Source organism: Mycteria americana, unplaced genomic scaffold, assembly GCF_035582795.1.
Source record: "Mycteria americana isolate JAX WOST 10 ecotype Jacksonville Zoo and Gardens unplaced genomic scaffold, USCA_MyAme_1.0 Scaffold_43, whole genome shotgun sequence".
Taxonomy (NCBI): domain Eukaryota; kingdom Metazoa; phylum Chordata; class Aves; order Ciconiiformes; family Ciconiidae; genus Mycteria; species Mycteria americana.
The window spans coordinates 134,171-152,345 of NW_027445630.1; the positions used below are offsets into that span (position 1 = coordinate 134,171).

The 18,175-nt window shown below is 65.2% G+C and overlaps 3 protein-coding genes across 8 annotated transcripts; all 3 read right to left on the reverse strand.

Annotated features, from left to right (window-relative positions):
• Window positions 1-504: 504 nt before the first annotated feature.
• Window positions 505-10,005, reverse strand: LOC142403736 (homeobox protein otx5-like). Its single transcript, XM_075489959.1, has 5 exons — window positions 9,920-10,005; window positions 7,304-7,353; window positions 6,181-6,322; window positions 3,628-3,779; window positions 505-1,135 (listed from the first exon to the last, which is right to left on the reverse strand). The coding sequence occupies exons 3-5, from the start codon at window positions 6,275-6,277 to the stop codon at window positions 512-514; spliced, it is 873 nt and encodes a 290-aa protein (XP_075346074.1). The 5' UTR covers window positions 6,278-6,322; window positions 7,304-7,353; window positions 9,920-10,005; the 3' UTR covers window positions 505-511.
• A 1,744-nt stretch (window positions 10,006-11,749) lies between these two features.
• LOC142403750 (histone H3.3A) lies at window positions 11,750-13,431 on the reverse strand. Its single transcript, XM_075489988.1, has 4 exons — window positions 13,316-13,431; window positions 12,520-12,663; window positions 12,197-12,350; window positions 11,750-12,054 (listed from the first exon to the last, which is right to left on the reverse strand). The coding sequence occupies exons 2-4, from the start codon at window positions 12,645-12,647 to the stop codon at window positions 11,926-11,928; spliced, it is 411 nt and encodes a 136-aa protein (XP_075346103.1). The 5' UTR covers window positions 12,648-12,663; window positions 13,316-13,431; the 3' UTR covers window positions 11,750-11,925.
• Window positions 13,432-14,236: 805 nt separating this feature from the next.
• SELENOW (selenoprotein W) lies at window positions 14,237-17,509 on the reverse strand. Of its 6 annotated transcripts, none has more exons than XM_075489985.1 (9): window positions 17,450-17,509; window positions 17,364-17,385; window positions 17,126-17,255; window positions 16,636-16,995; window positions 15,999-16,023; window positions 15,852-15,905; window positions 15,694-15,768; window positions 14,769-14,876; window positions 14,237-14,690 (listed from the first exon to the last, which is right to left on the reverse strand). In XM_075489985.1, exons 1-8 carry the CDS (start codon window positions 17,477-17,479, stop codon window positions 14,802-14,804), a joined length of 771 nt encoding a protein of 256 aa, XP_075346100.1. In that variant the 5' UTR covers window positions 17,480-17,509; the 3' UTR covers window positions 14,237-14,690; window positions 14,769-14,801. The 6 variants fall into 6 exon arrangements, with proteins under 6 accessions (XP_075346100.1, XP_075346098.1, XP_075346097.1 ...); XM_075489983.1 differs by adding an exon at window positions 17,083-17,125 and having other exon boundaries at window positions 17,191-17,255; window positions 17,364-17,509; XM_075489982.1 differs by having other exon boundaries at window positions 17,148-17,255; window positions 17,364-17,509.
• Between the last annotated feature and the right edge of the window lie 666 nt (window positions 17,510-18,175).

The following is an 18,175-nucleotide window of genomic DNA, read 5'->3' on the forward strand; positions in this document are numbered from 1 at the left end:
TCCGTGGTGCAAGGATGCGCCGTGCCGTGGCGATGCTCCACATCACAAAGATGCTCCGTGCCACGGAGCTGCACCGCGTCGCAGGGATGCACCAGGCCACGAGGACGCTCCGTGCCGCGGGGATGCTCCATGTTGCCGGGACAGTCTGTGCCACGGGGATGCTCCGTGCCGTGGGGCTGCCCTGTGCTGCGGGGCTGGTCCATGCCATAGGGATGCTGCGTGCCAGGATGCTCCACGCCATGCAGATACCCCGTGCCACGGGGACGCTCCGTGCCGCGGGGACGGTCCACGGCGCGGGGATGCTCCGTGCCGCGGGGCCGCCTGGTGCCGCGGGGATGCACCGTGCCGTGCAGACGCCTCCTGCTGCGGGGCTGGGCCGCGCCGTGGGGATGCTCCGTGCCACGCAGACGCCCCACGGCGCAGGGGTGCGCGGCGCCGGCTGCCGCCGAGCCTGCGCCAGCCGGGGTGGGGGTCTCGGGGGGGGCCGGGGGGGGCCGGGGCCGGTTCCCCCTCACAAGACCTGGAACTTCCAGGAGCTCTGGTCCTTGTAGTCCAGGCAGTCGGCGGCGTTGAAGTTGAGCTTCCAGGAGGTCGCCTGGTCCTTGTAGTCCAGGCAGTCGACGGGGCCGAAGCCCAGCCCGGCGGTGCCGTAGCCCTGCCCCGCCAAGCCGGCGGGCGAGGGGGCCAAGTGGGCACCCATGGCGGGGGCGGCCAGGGGGCTGAGAGCCGCCCCGGGAGCCCCCAGCTGCGGGTGCATGGGCGAGAGGTAGGAGCTGCAGTCCAGGCCACCGAAATAGGCGGCCGAGCCGGCGTAACCTTGACCGTAGCCGGCAGCTTGGCCGTAGGTGCCGGGGAAAGGTGCCGAGCGTGGCAAGCCCGGGGCGGCCGAGGAAGCCAACGGGTCCGGGACAGGCGAGATGGAAGCCGGGCTCCAGATGGAGACGGTAGCGCCGGTGGCGGAACTGGGGGTGCCGGCGGGAGCGGTGGCGGGGGGGCTGTAGGGCCCGGCCGCCCCCGGCTCGGCGCCGGCCTCGCGGGCCGGGGAGCTCTTCTTCTTGGCGGGGCGAGCCTTGGCCTGGCCGCTGCTCTGCTGCTGCTGCTGCCGGCACTTGGCCCGGCGGTTCTTGAACCAGACCTGCGGGAGCGGGCGCTGAGCGGGGAAACTGAGGCAGGCGCTGGGCGCGGGGGGGGGGGGGGGGCGTGCAATGAGCCGCCTCCCCGGGGCGTGCACACGTGTGTGTTCGTGTACATGTGTCTGCGTGCAATGAGCTCTGTCCCCTGGGCGTGCACGTGTGTGTGCGTGCACGTGTGTGTGCGTGCAAGGAGCCGCCTCCCCGGGGCGTGCACGTGTGTGTGTTCGTGTACACGTGTGTGCGTGCAATGAGCTCTGTCCCCTGGGCATGCACGTGTGTGTGCGTGCAATGAGCCGCCTCCCCGGGGCGTGCACACGTGTGTGTGTTCGTGTACACGTGTGTGCGTGCAATGAGCTCTGTCCCCTGGGCGTGCACGTGTGTGTGCGTGCAATGAGCCGCCTCCCCTGGGCATGCACACGTGTGTGCATGCGATGAGCTGAGTCCCCGGGGCGTGCACACGTGTGTGTTCATGTACACGTGTGTGCGTGCAATGAGCTCTGTCCCCTGGGCGTGCACGTGTGTGTGCGTGCGATGAGCTGAGTCCCCGGGGCGTGCACATGTGTGTGTTCATGTACATGTGTGTGCGTGCAATGAGCCACCTCCCCTGGGCGTGCACGTGGGTGTGCATGCATGTGTGTGTGTGCAAGGAGCCGCCTCCCCGGGGCGTGCACACGTGTGTGCGTGCGATGAGCTGAGTCCCCGGGGCGTGCACGTGTGTTCATGCACATGCGTGTGCGTGCAATGAGCTCTGTCCCCTGGGCGTGCACGTGTGTGTGCATGCACGTGTATGTGCGTGCAATGAGCCGCCTCCCCGGGGCGTGCACATGTGTGTGCGTGCGATGAGCTGAGTCCCCGGGGCGTGCACACGTGTGTTCATGTACACGTGTGTGCGTGCAACGCGCTGCGTCCCCTGGGCGTGCATGTGTGTGTGCATGCACGTGTGTGTGTGTGCAAGGAGCTGCCTCCCCGGGGCGTGCACGTGTGTGTGCGTGCATGTGTGTGCGTGCAACGAGCTGCGTCCCTTGGGCGTGCACACGTGTGTGTGCATGCACGCGTGTGTGCGTGCAATGAGCCGCCTCTCCTGGGCGTGCACGTGCATTCATGTACATGTGTGTGCGTGCAATGAGCTCTGTCCCCTGGGCGTGCACGTGTGTGTGCATGCATGTGTGTGTGCGTGCAATGAGCCGCCTCCCCTGAGCGTGCATGTGTGTGTGCGTGCAACGAGCTGCGTCCCCGGGGCGTGCATATGTGCATGTGCGCATCAGATCACATCCCTCTGTGTGCACACGCGTGTGCGTGCACCAAGCCGCATCCCCAGGAACGTGCACGCACCGAGCCGCCTCCCCTCGACACACACGCGTGTGTGCGTGCATTGAATCACAACCCTGTGCCTGCTCACACGCGTGTGAGCACGGAGCTGCGTGCCCTGCGTGTGCACGCGTGTGCAAATCACCGTGCACGCTCCTGAGTGCCCGTACCCATGTGCATGCCCTCACATGTGTGTGCTGGTGTGTCCAGCCTTGCCGTGCCCTCCCCGTGCACACGAGGCCGTGCACGTCCCCTGCTCGCGCATGTGGGGCCGTGCACGACCCTCCCCGTGCACACGAGGCCGTGCACGTCCCCTGCGCGTGCACGTGGGGCCATGCACAACCCTCCCCGTGCACACGAGGCCGTGCACGTCCCCTGCTCGTGCACGTGGAGCCATGCACAACCCTCCCCGTGCACACAAAGCCATGCACGTCCCCTGCTTGTGCACGTGGGGCCGTGCACGACCCTGCCCGTGCACACGAGGCCGTGCACGTCCCCTGCTCGCGCACGTGGGGCCGTGCACGACCCTCCCCGTGCACGTGAGGCCGTGCACGTCCCCTGCGCGTGCACGTGGGGCCATGCACAACCCTCCCCGTGCACACGAGGCCGTGCATGTCCCCTGCTCATGCACGTGGAGCTGTGCACGACCCTCCCCGTGCACACAAGGCCGTGCACGTCCCCTGCTCATGCACGTGGAGCCGTGCACGACCCTCCCCGTGCACACGAGGCCGTGCACATCCCCTGCTCGTGCACGCGGAGCCGTGCACGACCCTCCCCGTGCACACGAGGCCGTGCACGTCCCCTGCTCGCGCACGACCCTCCCCGTGCACATGAGGCCGTGCACATCCCCTGCTCGTGCACGACCCTCCCCGTGCACACGAGGCCGTGCACATCCCCTGCTTGTGCACGTGGGGCCGTGCACGACCCTGCCCGTGCACACGAGGCCGTGCACATCCCCTGCGCGTGCACGTGGGGTCATGCACAACCCTCCCTGTGCACACGAGGCCATGCACGTCCCCTGCTCGTGCACGTCCCCTGCTCGTGCATGTGAAGCCGTGCACGACCCTCCCCGTGCACACGAGGCCGTGCACATCCCCTGCTCGCGCACGTGGGGCCGTGCACGACCCTGCCCGTGCACACGAGGCCGCGCGCGTGCCCCGCGCGGGCGGGCGGGGCCGGGGCTCACCTGCACGCGGGACTCGGGCAGGTTGATCTTCAGGGCCACCTCCTCGCGCATGAAGATGTCGGGGTAGCGGGTCTTGGCGAAGAGAGCCTCCAGGATGTCCAGCTGCGCCCGCGTGAAGGTGGTGCGCTCCCGGCGCTGCTTCCGCGGCGTGGCTGCGGCGGGGGGGGGAGGGCAGGTGGTCGTGCATCCCGTCCCCGTGCAGCCCATGCAACCCCTCCGTGCATCCCGTCCCCGTGCAGCCCATGCATCCCACCCTCCTGCAAAATCCGTGCAGCCCATGCAACCCATCCCCGTGCATCCCATGCAACCCCTCTGCGCATCCCACCCTGGTGCAAAACCTCGGTGCGACCCATGCAACCCGTCTCCGTGCATCCCGTGCAACCCCCTGGTGCATCCCACCCTCGTGCAAAACCTCGGTGCGACCCATGCACACACCCCATGCATCCCATCCCCGTGCATCCCATGCAACCCCTCCGTGCACCCCACCCTCGTGCAAAATCTGTGCAACCCATGCAACCCGCCCTGTGCATCCCGTCCCCATGCATCCCATGCAACCCCCCGGTGCATTCCACCCTCGTGCAAAACCTCGGTGCAACCATGCAACCCCCCCGTGCATCCTATGCAACCCCCTGGTGCCTCCAAACCCCCGTGCAAAGCTTCTGTGCAACCCCCGCCCCATGCATCCCATCCCCGTGCATCCCATGCAGTCCCCCCATGCATCCCACCCCCGTGCAAAATCTGTGCAACCCATGCAACCCCCCCATGCATCCCATGCAACCCCCTGGTGCATCCCACCCTTGTGCAGAACCCCCATGCATCCCACCCTTGTGCAAAATCTGTGCAACCCATGCATCCCATCCCCATACATCCCATGCAACCCCTCCGTACATCCCACCCTCGTGCAAATCCCCTGTGCAACCATGCAACCCCCGCCATGCATCCCATCCCTGTGCAACCCACGCAACCCCTCCATGCATCCCATGCAACCCCTCCGTGCATCCCATGCAACCCCCTGGTGCATCCCACCCTCGTGCAAAACCTCGGTGCAACCATGCAACCCCCTGGTGCATCCCATCCCCGTGCAAAACCTCCATGCAACCCATGCAACTCCCCCGTGCATCCCACCCTCGTGCAAAACCTCTGTGCAACCCATGCAACCTCTCCGTGCATCCCATCCCCGTGCAAAACCCCTGTGCAACCCATGCAACCCCTCCGTGCATCCCACCCTTGTGCAAAACCTTTGTGCAAGCCATGCAACCCCCTGGTGCATCCCACCCTCGTGCAAAACCTCCGTGCAACCCATGCAACCCCCTGGTGCATCCCACCCTCCTGCAAAACCCCTGTGCAACCCATGCAACCCCTCCGTGCATCCTGTCCCTGGGCATCCCATGCAACCCCCTGGTGCATCACACCCTCGTGCAAAACCCCTGTGCAACCCATGCAACCCCCTGGTGCATCCCACCCTCGTGCAAAACCTCCGTGCATCCCATGCAACCCCTCCGTGCATCCCACCCTTCTGCAAAATCTGTGCATCCCATGCAACCCCTCCATGCATCCCACCCTTGTACAAAATCTGTGCAACCCATGCAACCCCCATGCGTCCCACCCTCATGCAAAACCTCCATGCAACCATGCAACTCCCCCGTGCATCCCACCCTCGTGCAAAACCCCTGTGCAACCCATGCAACCCCCCCGTGCATCCTGTCCCTGTGCATCCCATGCAACCCCCTGGTGCATCCCGTCCCCGTGCAAAACCTCCGTGCATCCCATGCAACCTCTCCGTGCATCCCACCCTTGTGCAAAACCCCTGTGCAACCCATGCAACCCCCCCGTGCATCCTGTCCCTGTGCAACCCATGCAACTCCCTGGTGCATCCCGTCCCCGTGCAAAACCTTGGTGCATCCCATGCAACCCCCCCGTGCATCCCACCCTCGTGCAAAACCTCAGTGCAACCCATGCAACCCGTCCCCGTGCACCCCACCGTCGTGCAAAATCTGTGCAACCCATGCAACCCCCCCGTGCATCCTGTCCCTGTGCAACCCATGCAACCCCCCCATGCATCCCACCCTTGTGCAAAACCTTCATGCAACCCATGCAACCCCTCCGTGCATCCCACCCTTGTGCAAAACCTTCGTGCAACCCATGCAACCCCCTGGTGCATCCCACCCTCGTGCAAAACCCCTGTGCAACCCATGCAACCCCTCCGTGCATCTCACCCTCGTGCAAAACCTCCGTGCAACCATACAACCCCCCCACGCGTCCCACCCTCATGCAAAACCTCCATGCAACCATGCAACCCCCCCGTGCATCCCACCCTCGTGCAAAACCTCCGTGCAACCCATGCAACCCCCCCGTGCATCCTGTCCCTGTGCATCCCATGCAACCCCCTGGTGCATCCCACCCTCGTGCAAAACCTCGGTGCAACCCGTCCCCGTGCACCCCACCCTCGTGCAAAATCTGTGCAACCCACGCGTCCCGTCCCCGTGCATCCCACGCCACCCCCCGTGCCCCCGGGGAAGCACCGACCGCCCCCGTCCCGGCCGCGGGGCTCACCGGGGTACCCCACGGCGGAGTGCAGCAGGTCCATGCCGGGCCCGGCCAGGCTCAGCCCGTTGACGGCGTAGTGGGGCTGCTTGATGTAGGACATCATGCTCCGCGCCAGGCCCCGGCGCTGCCGAGGTGGGCTGGGCGCCGGCTGCGAGGGACAGACGGGGGGTCACGAGCGGCACGGCGCAGCGTGGCACGGCACGGCACCGCGTGGCGCGGTACGGCTCGGTGCGGCACCGCACGGTGCAGCGTGGCTCGGTGCAAGCACGGGCACGCTGCAAGCACGGCTTGGCGCGGCACGGCGCGGCACGGCACCGCGTGGTGCGGCATGGCACGGTGCAGCATGGCACGGCGCAGGAGAGCACGGCACAGTGCGGGATGGCATGGCGCGGCACAGCATGGTGCAGCATGGCTCGGTGCAGCACGGCGTGGCACGGCGCCGCATGGTGCACGATGGCTCGGTGCAGCACGGCACGGCGTGGCACGGCACCGCATGGTGCACGATGGCTCGGTGCAGCACGGCACGGCGTGGCACGGCGCCGCATGGTGCACGATGGCTCGGTGCAGCACGGCACGGCGTGGCACGGTGCCGCACAGTGCAGCATGGCTCGGTGCAGCATGGTGCACAACGGCTTGGTGCAGCATGGCACAGCGTGGCACGGCACCGCGCGGTGCAGCATGGCTCGGAGCAGCACGGCACGGCACAGCGTGGCACAGGAGAGCATGGCACAGTGCGGGATGGCATGGCGTGGCACAGCATGGTGCAGCATGGCACAGTGTAGGATATAATGGCACAATGCCGGATGGCATGGCCTGGTGCAGCATGGCACGGTGCAGGATATAATGGCACAGTGCAGTGTGGCACGGCGCGGTGCCGCACGGCACGGTGCAGGATATAATGGCACAGTGCCGGATGGCATGGCCTGGTGCAGCATGGCACGGTGCGGGATGGCACGGCGTGGTGCGGGATGGCACGGCACGGTGCAGCAGGGCACGGTGCAGGATATAATGGCACAGTGCCGGATGGCACGGCGCGGTGCAGCACGGCACGGTGCAGCACGGCACCGCGGCGCGGTGGCAGAGGGGGTGCGGGTGCAGGATCCGTCCCGCCCCCCCGCCCCGGTCCTACCTGTGCGCCCCGCGGTCCCCCGGCTCCGGGCGGGATGTGCACGGGCTGCGCTGCGGGGACAGAGGGACACGGTTGGCACCGGGGGGACAGAGCGGGGACCCCCTTGGGGACAGGGACCCCCCTGGGGGACAGGGACCCGCACCCAGTCCCCAGTCGAGAGCACCAGCCGGGATGTCACCCGCAGCCGGTGGCCTCGTCCCCAAGCCAGGGGAGGCCGCTCCAAAGCCGGTTGCACTGTCCCCAAGGCGGTGGCTTGTCCCCATGCCGGGGGAGGACAGCCTGGAGCAGGTCACCATGTCCCCAAACTGGGGACAAAGCCCGTGCTCAGCATGGGGACCCGATCCCTGCGCTGGGGACAGAGCCAGCGCCTTGTCCCCAGGCTGGGGGTGGCCACCCTGGGGCCGGTCACTCCATCCCCCAGCTGGGGACAGAGCCGGTGGCTTGTCCCCAAGCCAAGGAAGGTCACCCCCGCGCCCAGATGCCATCTCTGAGGCAGGGGACGGAGCCAGCGGCTTGTCCCCGAGCCAGGGGACGTCACCCTGGGGCTGGGAACCCTGTCCCCGAGCCACGGACAGCGTCAGCGGCTTTGTCCTTGACCGGGGGAGGCCACCCCGAAGCTGGCCACTGTCCCCCAGCCAAGGGGCAGAGCCGGTGGCTTGTCCCCAAGCCAGGGGACATCTCCACAGGGTTGGGCACCTTGTCCCCATGCCAGGGGACAGAGCCGGTGGCTTGTCCCCAAGCCAGGGGACATCTCCACAGGGCTGGCCACCTCGTCCCCAAGCCAGGGGACATCACAGGGCTGGCCACCTCGTCCCCATGCCAAGGGACAGAGCCAGTGGCCTGTCCCCAAGCCAGGGGACATCTCTCCAGGGCTGGCCACCTCGTCCCCACGCCAAGGGACATCTCCACAGGGCTGGCCACCTCATCCCCATGCCAAGGGACAGAGCCGGTGGCCTGTCCCCAAGCCAGGAGACATCTCCACAGGGCTGGCCACCTCGTCCCCACGCCAAGGGACAGAGCTGGTGGCCTGTCCCCAAGCCAGGGGACATCTCCACAGGGCTGGCCACCTCGTCCCCATGCCAAGGGACAGAGTCGGTGGCCTGTCCCCAAGCCAGGGGACATCTCTCCAGGGCTGGCCACCTCATCCCCAAGCCAGGGGACATCTCCACAGGGCTGGCCACCTCGTCCCCACGCCAAGGGACAGAGCCGGTGGCCTGTCCCCAAGCCAGGTGACATCACCCCAGGCTGCCCGAGCTGGGGACAGAGCCAGTGGCTTGTCCCTCACCCCAAACATCCCCGGTCCCGCTCGGGGACACCCCGAGATGTCCCCCCACCCCGCGGGCCGGTGCCTACCTGCGGCGGTGACGGTGGCGGCGGTGGCAGCGGGGAAGGCGTCCCCGCGGCGGGGGGAGATTTAAGTAGGGCCCGGCGTGATGTCACCCGCCACCGCGCTGCCACTAATCCCCGGGGGGGTGACATTGGCCCCGGCCCGGGGCTAATCCACCGCTGCCGGCAATTAACGCTCATCCCCCGCGACGGGGGACGGGGGGGGGTCCCACTGCCACCCCCCAAACACGGCGGTGGGGGGGGGGGGTTCGGGGTGCGCTCGGCCAGGGGACCCCAGTGTCCAGTGGGGACCCCCGCCCCGTTAACGGGGTGGGGGGGACACAACGAGCCGCTTTTAATTAATGCCCCAACGGGGACGGGAGTGGCAGGATTGGGGGGTCAGGGCCCCTCCTTGGGGGTCACTTTGGGGACCTCGTGCCGGGGAGGGGGACGCGGGGTCCCGGACGCCTGGGTCCCTCGGGGGGTGGGGGGCCAGGCATGGGTGCCCTCCTGGGGTGGGGGTGGGGGCAAAATGCCCCACCCCACCCCCCCCGCCACCATGGGGCCCGGAGCTAATCCCAGGGACAGCTGCCACGTCTGAGCCCCGGGGACGGGGACACGTGGGGACGGACAGCGGGGTGCCGGGGACACAGGGACCCCCAACCGGGGGGCAGAGTTTGGGGGGGGGGGGGGGGGGGTAGTGTGGGATGAAGAGGGGGGGCCAGGAGGAGGAGGAAGGGGGGGTCAGGAATGACCCCGTGGTGCTGCCCCCCCCCAACCCTGGCATAGCCCCCCAAGCCAGCACAGCCCCCCAGCTCAGTGGGGTTCCCCCCAAATCCTGCATCCCTCCCCCCCCCCCCCCCCCCCCAAAAACCCCGGTGGGGTCCCCCCACATCCCGGCATGTGCGTCCCCCCCCCAAGCCGCCGAGCAGCTGGGAGGAGAGTGTTGAAATCGGGATGATTAGTTTGTTTTTCAGACGCGGGGATTTGGGGCTGATTAACCCTAATCCCCGCGCCGGGGGGGGGGGGGGTCGGGGGGGGTCGGTCAGCACAGATGCGGCCGGCGGCTGGGGGGGGGAGCACCGGGGGCCACCCCAGCCCCCCAAAACCACCCCACGGCGAGGGGGGAGCAGGGTCTCGCCCCGGGAGGGGGGCCCAGCCCCGGGGCTAATCGGTAAGACTTTAATCCCGGGGCGAGGCTGAACCCCAACCCCTAATTAAACCCTAACGAACTGGGGGGGGGGGAGGGGGGGGCAGGGAAAGTGGCCCCAAAATGTAGCTGCTCGTTACCCTCGTTACTGGTAATTGGCTTTTTCGGGGTCCTTGCCGCCCCTGCCTGCCCAGTGGGGCCGCAGGGGTGTGGGTCGGCGCTCCGATTTCCCTGTTTCTGGAGAAAAATGCAATGGGTGAACACAGTTATACACTTATTTTTACAGCTGTATTTATGTTAAAATTATAGCTGTATTTATATTAAAATTATAGCTGTATTTATATAGATATATTTTTATATAGATATATATTAATATAAATACAGCTATAATTAAAATTATAGCTGCATGTAATTAAAATTGTATTTTTATATAAAAATTATATGTCTTTATACAAAAATTGTATCTGTGTTCATTTAAAAATTATATCCGTTCATTTAAAAATTGTATCTGTGTTCATTTAAAAATTATGTTTACATTACAATTTTATCTGTGCTTATACCAAAATTACCTGTGTCCCTACAAAAAAATTGTATCTGTGTTCATACAAAAATTATGTGTTTGTATTAAAATTAGATCTGTGTATTAAAATTAGATCTGTGTTCGTATTAAAATTCTCTGTATATTCGTATAAAACTTCTCTGTATATTCGTATAAAACTTCTCTGTATATTCGTATAAAACTTCTATCCTATATTCGTATTAAAATTTTCTGTATATTCGTATTAAAATTTTCTGTATATTCGTATTAAAATTTTCTGTATATTCGTATTAAAATTTTCTGTATATTCGTATTAAAATTCTATCCTATATGCATATAAACATTCTACTCTATATGCGTATTAAAATTCTATGCTATACACCTATAAAAATTCTACGCTATACGCCTATAAAAATTCTACCCTATACGCCTATAAAAATTCTCTCTATAGTCATATTAATGATATGCACTTTATATCTATATGGACAAGCGCCCTGCACTGATGTTAAATCGATATTTAGCTAATCCCCCTCTCTAAAAGCACCCCTACACGAAAGCACGCCCATCGTTACGTAAAGCGCGTTTCCCCCCTCTCTGCAAGAGCGCCGCTTTTTGAGGAGCAACGCCCCGATATCGCCATTTCTGAGGAGCAACTCCCCCTCGCTGGCGTTTTGGGGAAGGGCCTGGCCCCCCTCCCCCGCCCCGTTTTGGGGGGGAGGGCGCCCCGTCCTCAGCTGCCCGCCCCGTGGCCCCCTAATCCCGATTAGGGTGGCTCAGGGTGGGGGGGCTGCTGCCCCGGCTCTAAATTTAACGCCGGGGTGTCAGGAGCAATCACGTCAGCACCCCGGGGTAATCCGGCCCTCTGCCCCCTCCGAATCTCCCCAAAAAAACAAAGGCAGAGGGGAAAATCCCCCCCACCGGACCCCAAATTAAGGCCCCCCCACATCCCCGAGCCACCCTGCGAACCGCAAAGTTTTGGGGCGCGGGAAGGGGATTTATTTATGATAAAGGAGAAGGTGGAAATGGGCGGGGCTGGGATTAATTAGGAAGGAAACGAGGGAGGATCCGGTCAACGTCGATGGGTTTTCTTTATTCCGTTGCCACCGCGGGGTGGAGAAAACGCGGACGGTACAAAGCTCGAACGCACGAAGGGGAAACGAGGCCGGGGAGACCGCAGCCCCCCACCCCGGGGCGCGGGGGAAAGGAGCGGGAATCGGAGCCGTCCCCACCCGGGGGGCTTCGAGAAGCTGAAGCCCCAAAGCTCCGCTTTCCAGGCCCAAAAAGACAGGAGGTTTGTGTAGAAAACCAGGGATTTCAAAAAACTGTCCCCACCCCCTCACACACTTCTATATTTTTTTTTTTTTTTGCAGCTCGGAGAGGAAAAAAAAGTGTACAAAAAAGGTGGTGGTGGGGAAATAAATCCAAAAAAGTCTCGTAAACCCCTCGGAAGTCGTGTGTTGGTTTTGCCTGTATGTCGTGAACAGTCAGCTCTTGCGACGTGTCCCAGCCGCTGTAGCGGGAGCAGGAGAAACCCCCCCCCAAATGTGTGTGTCCCCCCCTCCCCTCCATCCCACCCCGAGTCTCTCCTACCGCCCGGCACCGGCCGCCCTAAGCCCGCTCGCCGCGGATGCGACGCGCCAGCTGGATGTCCTTGGGCATGATGGTGACCCTCTTGGCGTGGATGGCACAGAGGTTGGTGTCCTCGAAGAGGCCCACGAGGTACGCTTCGCTGGCTTCCTGTCGGGAGAAAGCCGCAGCCTCAGGGGAGGGGGATTTACGGGGAGGGGTGGAAACATTTTGGGGTGACTTACGTGGCCCAGATATTCCCCCTCCCACCCCCACCCCGGGTACTGCGGCGTGGCGCGGGCTGGGGTCTCACCTGCAGTGCCCCGATGGCAGCGCTTTGGAAGCGCAGGTCGGTCTTGAAGTCCTGCGCGATCTCCCTCACCAAGCGTTGGAAGGGCAACTTGCGGATCAGCAATTCTGTGGATTTCTGGTATCGCCGGATCTCCCGTAGGGCCACCGTGCCGGGCCTGCAAAGAATTTCAGCAGTTAACGTGATCGAATCGCTCTTGGCTGTAAGACAGCACTCTTTCTCTGTCACGGAGTCGCCCGCCCTGCCGGGCTGGGCCCGCGGCCGTGGCCAGGGGACCCCGAGCCCCCCGGCCCAGGGTCCTCCGGGGGTGACATCGGCCCCGGTACCTGTAGCGATGGGGCTTCTTCACACCCCCCGTGGAAGGCGCGCTCTTCCTGGCGGCCTTGGTGGCCAGCTGCTTCCGCGGGGCCTTCCCGCCGGTGGATTTCCGAGCCGTCTGCTTGGTGCGGGCCATGCCGGACGGTCAGAGCCTGCCGAAGGGGAGAAGGCCGTGGTCGACTCCGGGGCCGCTGAGCGAAGGGCGAGACCGGCCGTTAGCGGCCGAGGGGCGGGGAGGAGCGGCCGGTTGCCTGCGCCGGGCCCCAGCCCGCCTCTGTGGGGGACGAGGGGACTGCACCCCCGGCCGCGGGGGGTGGGGGGGGGAAAGAACCGGGCCGAGGGAGAGCCGCCAGACCAGCGGGTCCGCCGCCGGGCAGGGCCCGAGCGAGCCGCCATGGCCTCACCGCACCGCGCTGGGGGAGAAGCCCTCGCCGTCCCCTCAGCGCCCTCGGACTACAGCTCCCAGAAACCTCCGCGCCGCATCACGTGCATCCCCACACCGGCCGGCTCATTGGCTGACGGCGCCCAGCCAATAGGCTCGCACGCTGCCAGCAGCGGGGAGGTGCCCTCGAGTCTCCCTTCTAGACGGACGCACCTCTCGGCCTATCCCTTCCCAGCCTTCCAGCCAATCAGCGCCGCCGTCCTCCGCAGCCAACCAGCGGCCGGCGGCAGACGGAAGGCGGGACTGGGGGGGGAAACGTCTCCTCAGACGACCTCGGCACCGGACCGCCCCCCCCCCCCCCCGCCCCCGGTTCCTTCCTCCGGGCCGCCGTTACCGGGCACCAGCCCCGGCCCCGCCGTTACCTGCGTGCCCGGCTGGCGGCGGCGCTGGAGCCGTTGGGGGTCCCGCGGTGACGCTGTCGCTGCTCTCGCTCCCTTCCCGCCTTTCCCGGCAGAAAATGGCGGGCTCCCGGCGGAGGCTGTTTACCCGTCATGCACCGCGGCGGGGGCGGGGGAGGGAGGTCGGCTGAGGTGAGGCGGGCCGCCGCCATCTTGTGACCCGCCGCGGGGCAGGGCCCGGCGACGGCTTGGGCCGGCCTCTGGGCCCCAGCACCTGCCCGGGCCCGGTTTCCACCTCGGTGCGAGCCCTCGGTTGAAGCCAGACCGATTTTCTGTACCCCACAACCCACCCACCACACACCCCCATCCCCGCATTGAGCGGCCTCGGGAGGATGAGCGAGGGAGAGACCGTCACCCCTCTCAGCCAAAGGGAGCGTCCAGGCTTTGGTTCCCCTAAATACACCTTCAGGTAGCGCTTTACCGTTTCATACGTGTCACTTGAGCACCACCACACTCACCATCGCAAATGGCGGGAAGGAGAAGCTGTAATCCTATTTTTAATTCACCTGCCAGCGCCGCTTGTCGCACCTTTCTCCAGAGAGAAGCCCGGCGCGAGGGCTGTCTCCTCGGGCTCGTCCGCAGACGTGGCACAGCGGGGCGTACGAACCTCAACCACCACCACGGGGGCCAAAACCAGGTGAGGGGATCAAGCTCGGCTCGCTGTAGTCACCAGAGGGCACGTGTCCGCCGCCGAGAGAAACCTGAACACCACAGTCCCAGGGAGAGATCCACCGCTTGATTATTTTTGAGGTCCAAACAAGGGGATATTATTCGTTAGGGAGCTCAGAGCAGGTGGAGGTGGGAGCCATCGGCCTCATCCGAGGGCGCTGCCCTCCTCGCTGCTTGGAAAAAACCCCACGCCGAATCAAAAAAACCCAGCCCGGCTCGAATTTTCCACAATTTTATTCCAGAAAGGCCACCGAGCCGTGAGAAAGTTACAGAAGGCAACTGGCATGGTGGAGTGGGAGCTTGAGGTCCAGCCGCCGCCGGGCAGAGAGGGGAAAAGAATTAAAATTGCTGTATCATTTCTCCATTTTTGAACTTTTTCTTTCCTATTTTTCAACCCGGCAGGCTCGGCGAAAGCTTTCTGTGCGCATGAGCGAGGGGGGAAAAAAAAAAAACCAAAAAAAAAAGCTCGACCCGGCTGAAAATAGGAGCGTCGGTGAAGGCGGTTAGTGCAGAGGGAAAGGATTGGGGGGGGGTGAAGCTCGACGGCTGCCCGCCGCCCTCGTGCCGGCATCCTGCGCGGTGTCTGGAAACGGCCCGGTGCCGGTGGACGTTTCGGCGGTTCCCGTCATGGAGCGCTCGGCCGGCGCGAGGGAGGCGGACACCGGTGGAGCTGCGGGAAGAGAACGCGGGGTCAAGAGGCGTTCCCGGCGCCGGCATCGTGCCATCGGCATTGCCGCCGATGCCGTACCTTCGTTAGGGGTGCCGGGGCGAACCCCCGTGCCTACGGCAGGCGGGCTTTGATGGCGGCCACGATCTTCTGGAGCTTGGCATCGCTGTCGACGAACCCGTCACCGTTCTGGCGGAGGGAGAATGGCCACGTCCGAGGGTGCTCACGCACCCCGGCATGGCACCGGGGAAGGGGGGGGTCACCCCGGTGTGGCACCGGGGAAGGGGGGGGTCACCCCAATGTGGCACCGGGAAGGGGGGGGTCACCCCGGTGTGGCACCAGGGAAGGGGGGGGTCACCCCAATGTGGCACCAGGGAAGGGGGGGGTCAACCCCGTGTGGCACCGGGGAGGGGGGGGGTCACCCCAGTGTGGCACTGGGGTGGGGGGGGGGTCACCCCAGTGTGGCACCAGGGAAGGGGGGGGTCACCCCGGTGTGGCACTAGGGTGGGGGGTCACCCCAGTGTGGCACCGGGGAACTGGGGGGGGTCACCCCCGTGTGGCACCGGGGAACTGGGGGAGTCACCCCAGTGGCACCGGGGAAGGGGGGGGTCACCCCAGTGGCACCGGGAAAGGGGGGGGTCACCCCGGTGTGGCACTGGGGTGTGGGGGGGGTCACCCCAGTGGCACCGGGAAAGGGGGGGGTCACCCCGGTGTGGCACTGGGGTGTGGGGGGGGTCACCCCAATGTGGCACCGGGGAATTGGGGGGGTCACCCCAGTGGCACTGGGGAAGGGGGGGGTCACCCCGGTGTGGCACTGGGGTGGGGGGGGGTCAGCCCAATGTGGCACCAGGGAAGGGTGGGGTCACCCCAATGTGGCACCGGGGAAGGGGAGGGGTCACCCCAATGTGGCACTGGGGAATTGGGGGGGTCACCCCGGTGTGGCACCGGGGAATTGGGGGGGTCACCCCGGTGTGGCACTGGGGAAGCGGGGGGGGGGGTCACCCACCTTCTTGGAGTGGACCAGGCGTCCGCCCACCGTCACTTCAAACCATCCCGTCACCTCCCGCGTCCCCTGGCCGCTCTGTGGGGACACGGGGGGGGGGGTTGTCACCTCGGCCCCTGCTGTTGTGTCCCCCCCCAGCCCCGCGGCCCCCCCCCACTCACCACCTCCAGCGCGCCCGGGAAGCGCCTCTCCAGCTCCCGCTTGAGCTGTTGGTACTGGAAGCAAAGGGGGGGGGGGTCACCCCCCTGCCCTTTTGGGGGGCACCCCCTGGGGGGGTGGGGAAGGCGGAGGGGGGGGGCACAGCTCACCTTGGGGCTGTAGCCTCAGGCTCCGCTGCAGGGGGGGTCAGTGGGACGGGGACCCCTGCAAAGGGAACCCCCCCCCCAGGCACAGCAACCCCCCCAGGGCACAAGGGACCCCCCTCCTGGGCACAGGGCCCCCCCCCCCCCCCGGTGCAAAGGAACCCTCCCCGATGCACAGGGCCCCCCCCAGGTGCACAGGCCCCCCCCCGGTGCAAAGGAACCCCCCCCGGAGCACAGGGCCCCCTCCCGGTGCACAGGAACCCCCCCCCCCGGTGCACAGGACCCCCCCCCCCCGGTGCAAAGGAACCCCCTCCCGGTGCACAGGGCCCCCCCCGGTGCACAGGGACCCCCCCCGGTGCACAGGCCCCACCCCGGTGCACAGGAACCCCCTCCCGGTGCACAGGGCCCCCCTCCCCGGTGCCCCCGGTACACAGGGCCCCCCCCCCGGTGCACAGGACCCCCCCCCCGGTGCCCCCGGTACACAGGGCCCCCCCCCCGGTGCACAGGAACCCCCCCCCGGTGCCCCCGGTACACAGGTCCCCCCCCGGTGCACAGGAACCCCCCCCGGTGCCCCCGGTGCACAGGGCCCCCCTCCCCGGTGCACAGCAACCCCCCCCCGGTGCACAGGGCCCCCCCCCGGTACCAGTAGAGCACGGAGACGCGGAGCGGCTCGGCCATGGCGGCGGCGGCGGCGGCTGCGGCTGCGCGGCGGCGCCGGTCCCGCCCCGGGCCGGGCCTGGGGGTCCCCGGGGGAGGGGGGGGCCCGGGGGAGGGGGGGGCCCCGCACCCCGAAACCCCCCCCGGGAGGGGCGGGGCTGCCCGAGTGTCCCAGCACCGGGACAGCCCCCCCGGGCAGCGGGACAGGCCCCGCCCCGGCCCGGCCCCCAGTATGACCAGTGAGCCACACCAGTGCAACCGGTGAGCCACACCGGTGTAACCTGGGCATCGCCCAGTATAACCAGTGACCCACACCAGTATAACCAGTGACCCACACCAGTGTAACCTGGGCATCCCCCAGTATAACCAGTGACCCACAGCAGTGTAAACCTAGGCATCACCCAGTATAACCAGTGAGATACACCAGTGTAACCTGGGCATCGCCCAGTATAACCAGTGACCCACAGCAGTGTAACCTGGGCATCCCCCCAGTATAACCAGTGACCCACAGTAGTGTAACCTGGGCATCGCCCAGTATAACCAGTGACCCACAGCAGTGTAACCTGGGCATCGCCCAGTATAACCAGTGAGCCACACCAGTGTAACCTGGGCATGCCCCAGTATAACCAGTGACCCACAGCAGTGTAAACCTAGGCATCACCCAGTATAACCAGTGAGATACACCAGTGTAACCTGGGCATCGCCCAATATAACCAGTGACCCACACCAGTATAACCTGGGCATCCCCCAGTATAACCAGTGACCCACAGTAGTGTAACCTGGGCATCGCCCAGTATAACCAGTGACCCACAGCAGTGTAACCTGGGCATCGCCCAGTATAACCAGTGAGCCACACCAGTGTAACCTGGGCATGCCCCCAGTATAACCTGGGCATCCCCCAGTATAACCAGTGACCCACAGCAGCATCGCCCAGTATAACTAGTGCATCCCCCCCAGTATAACCAGTGCCCCCGCAGCATCACCACTGCCCCCCCCAGTACAACCAGTGGCCCCCCCAGTATAACCAGTGCACCCCCCCAGTACACCAGTGCCCGCCCAGTACAATCAGTGCCCCCCCAGTATCACCAGTGCCCCCCCCAGTATAACCAGTACACCCCCCAGTATCACCAGTGCCCCCCCAGTATAACCAGTGCATCCCCCCCAGTACACCAGTGCCCCCGCCAGTATCACCAGTGCCCCCCCAGTATAACCAGTGCAGCCCCCCCAGTATAACCAGTACCCCCCTAGTATAACCAGTGCCCCCGCCAGTATCACCAGTGCATCCCCCCCAGTATAACCAGTGCCCCCCCAGTATAACCAGTGCCCCCCCCAGTACACCAGTGCCCCCCCAGTATAACCAGTGCCCCCCCAGTACACCAGTGCCCCCTCAGTATCACCAGTGCCCCCCCCAGTATAACCAGTGCCCCGCCAGTATCACCAGTGCATCCCCCCCAGTATAACCAGTACACCCCCCAGTATCACCAGTGCCCCCCCAGTATAACCAGTGCATCCCCCCCAGTATAACC

Bases quoted from the DNA above. Each gene is read 5' to 3' on its own strand.
- LOC142403736 (XM_075489959.1), bottom strand. From the start codon at position 6,277: ATGATGTCCTACATCAAGCAGCCCCACTACGCCGTCAACGGGCTGAGC. The intron at 3,780-6,180 runs GTGAGCCCCGCG...CCCCCGCCGCAG, and splicing joins CTCCGCCGTGGGGTACCCCG to CCACGCCGCGGAAGCAGCGC. The intron at 1,136-3,627 runs GTGAGCCCCGGC...CCGCTCCCGCAG, and splicing joins TGCCCGAGTCCCGCGTGCAG to GTCTGGTTCAAGAACCGCCG.
- LOC142403750 (XM_075489988.1), bottom strand. From the start codon at position 12,647: ATGGCCCGCACCAAGCAGACGGCTCGGAAATCCACCGGCGGGAAGGCC. The intron at 12,351-12,519 runs GTACCGGGGCCG...AATTCTTTGCAG, and splicing joins AAGAAGCCCCATCGCTACAG to GCCCGGCACGGTGGCCCTAC. The intron at 12,055-12,196 runs GTGAGACCCCAG...TTCTCCCGACAG, and splicing joins CTGCCATCGGGGCACTGCAG to GAAGCCAGCGAAGCGTACCT.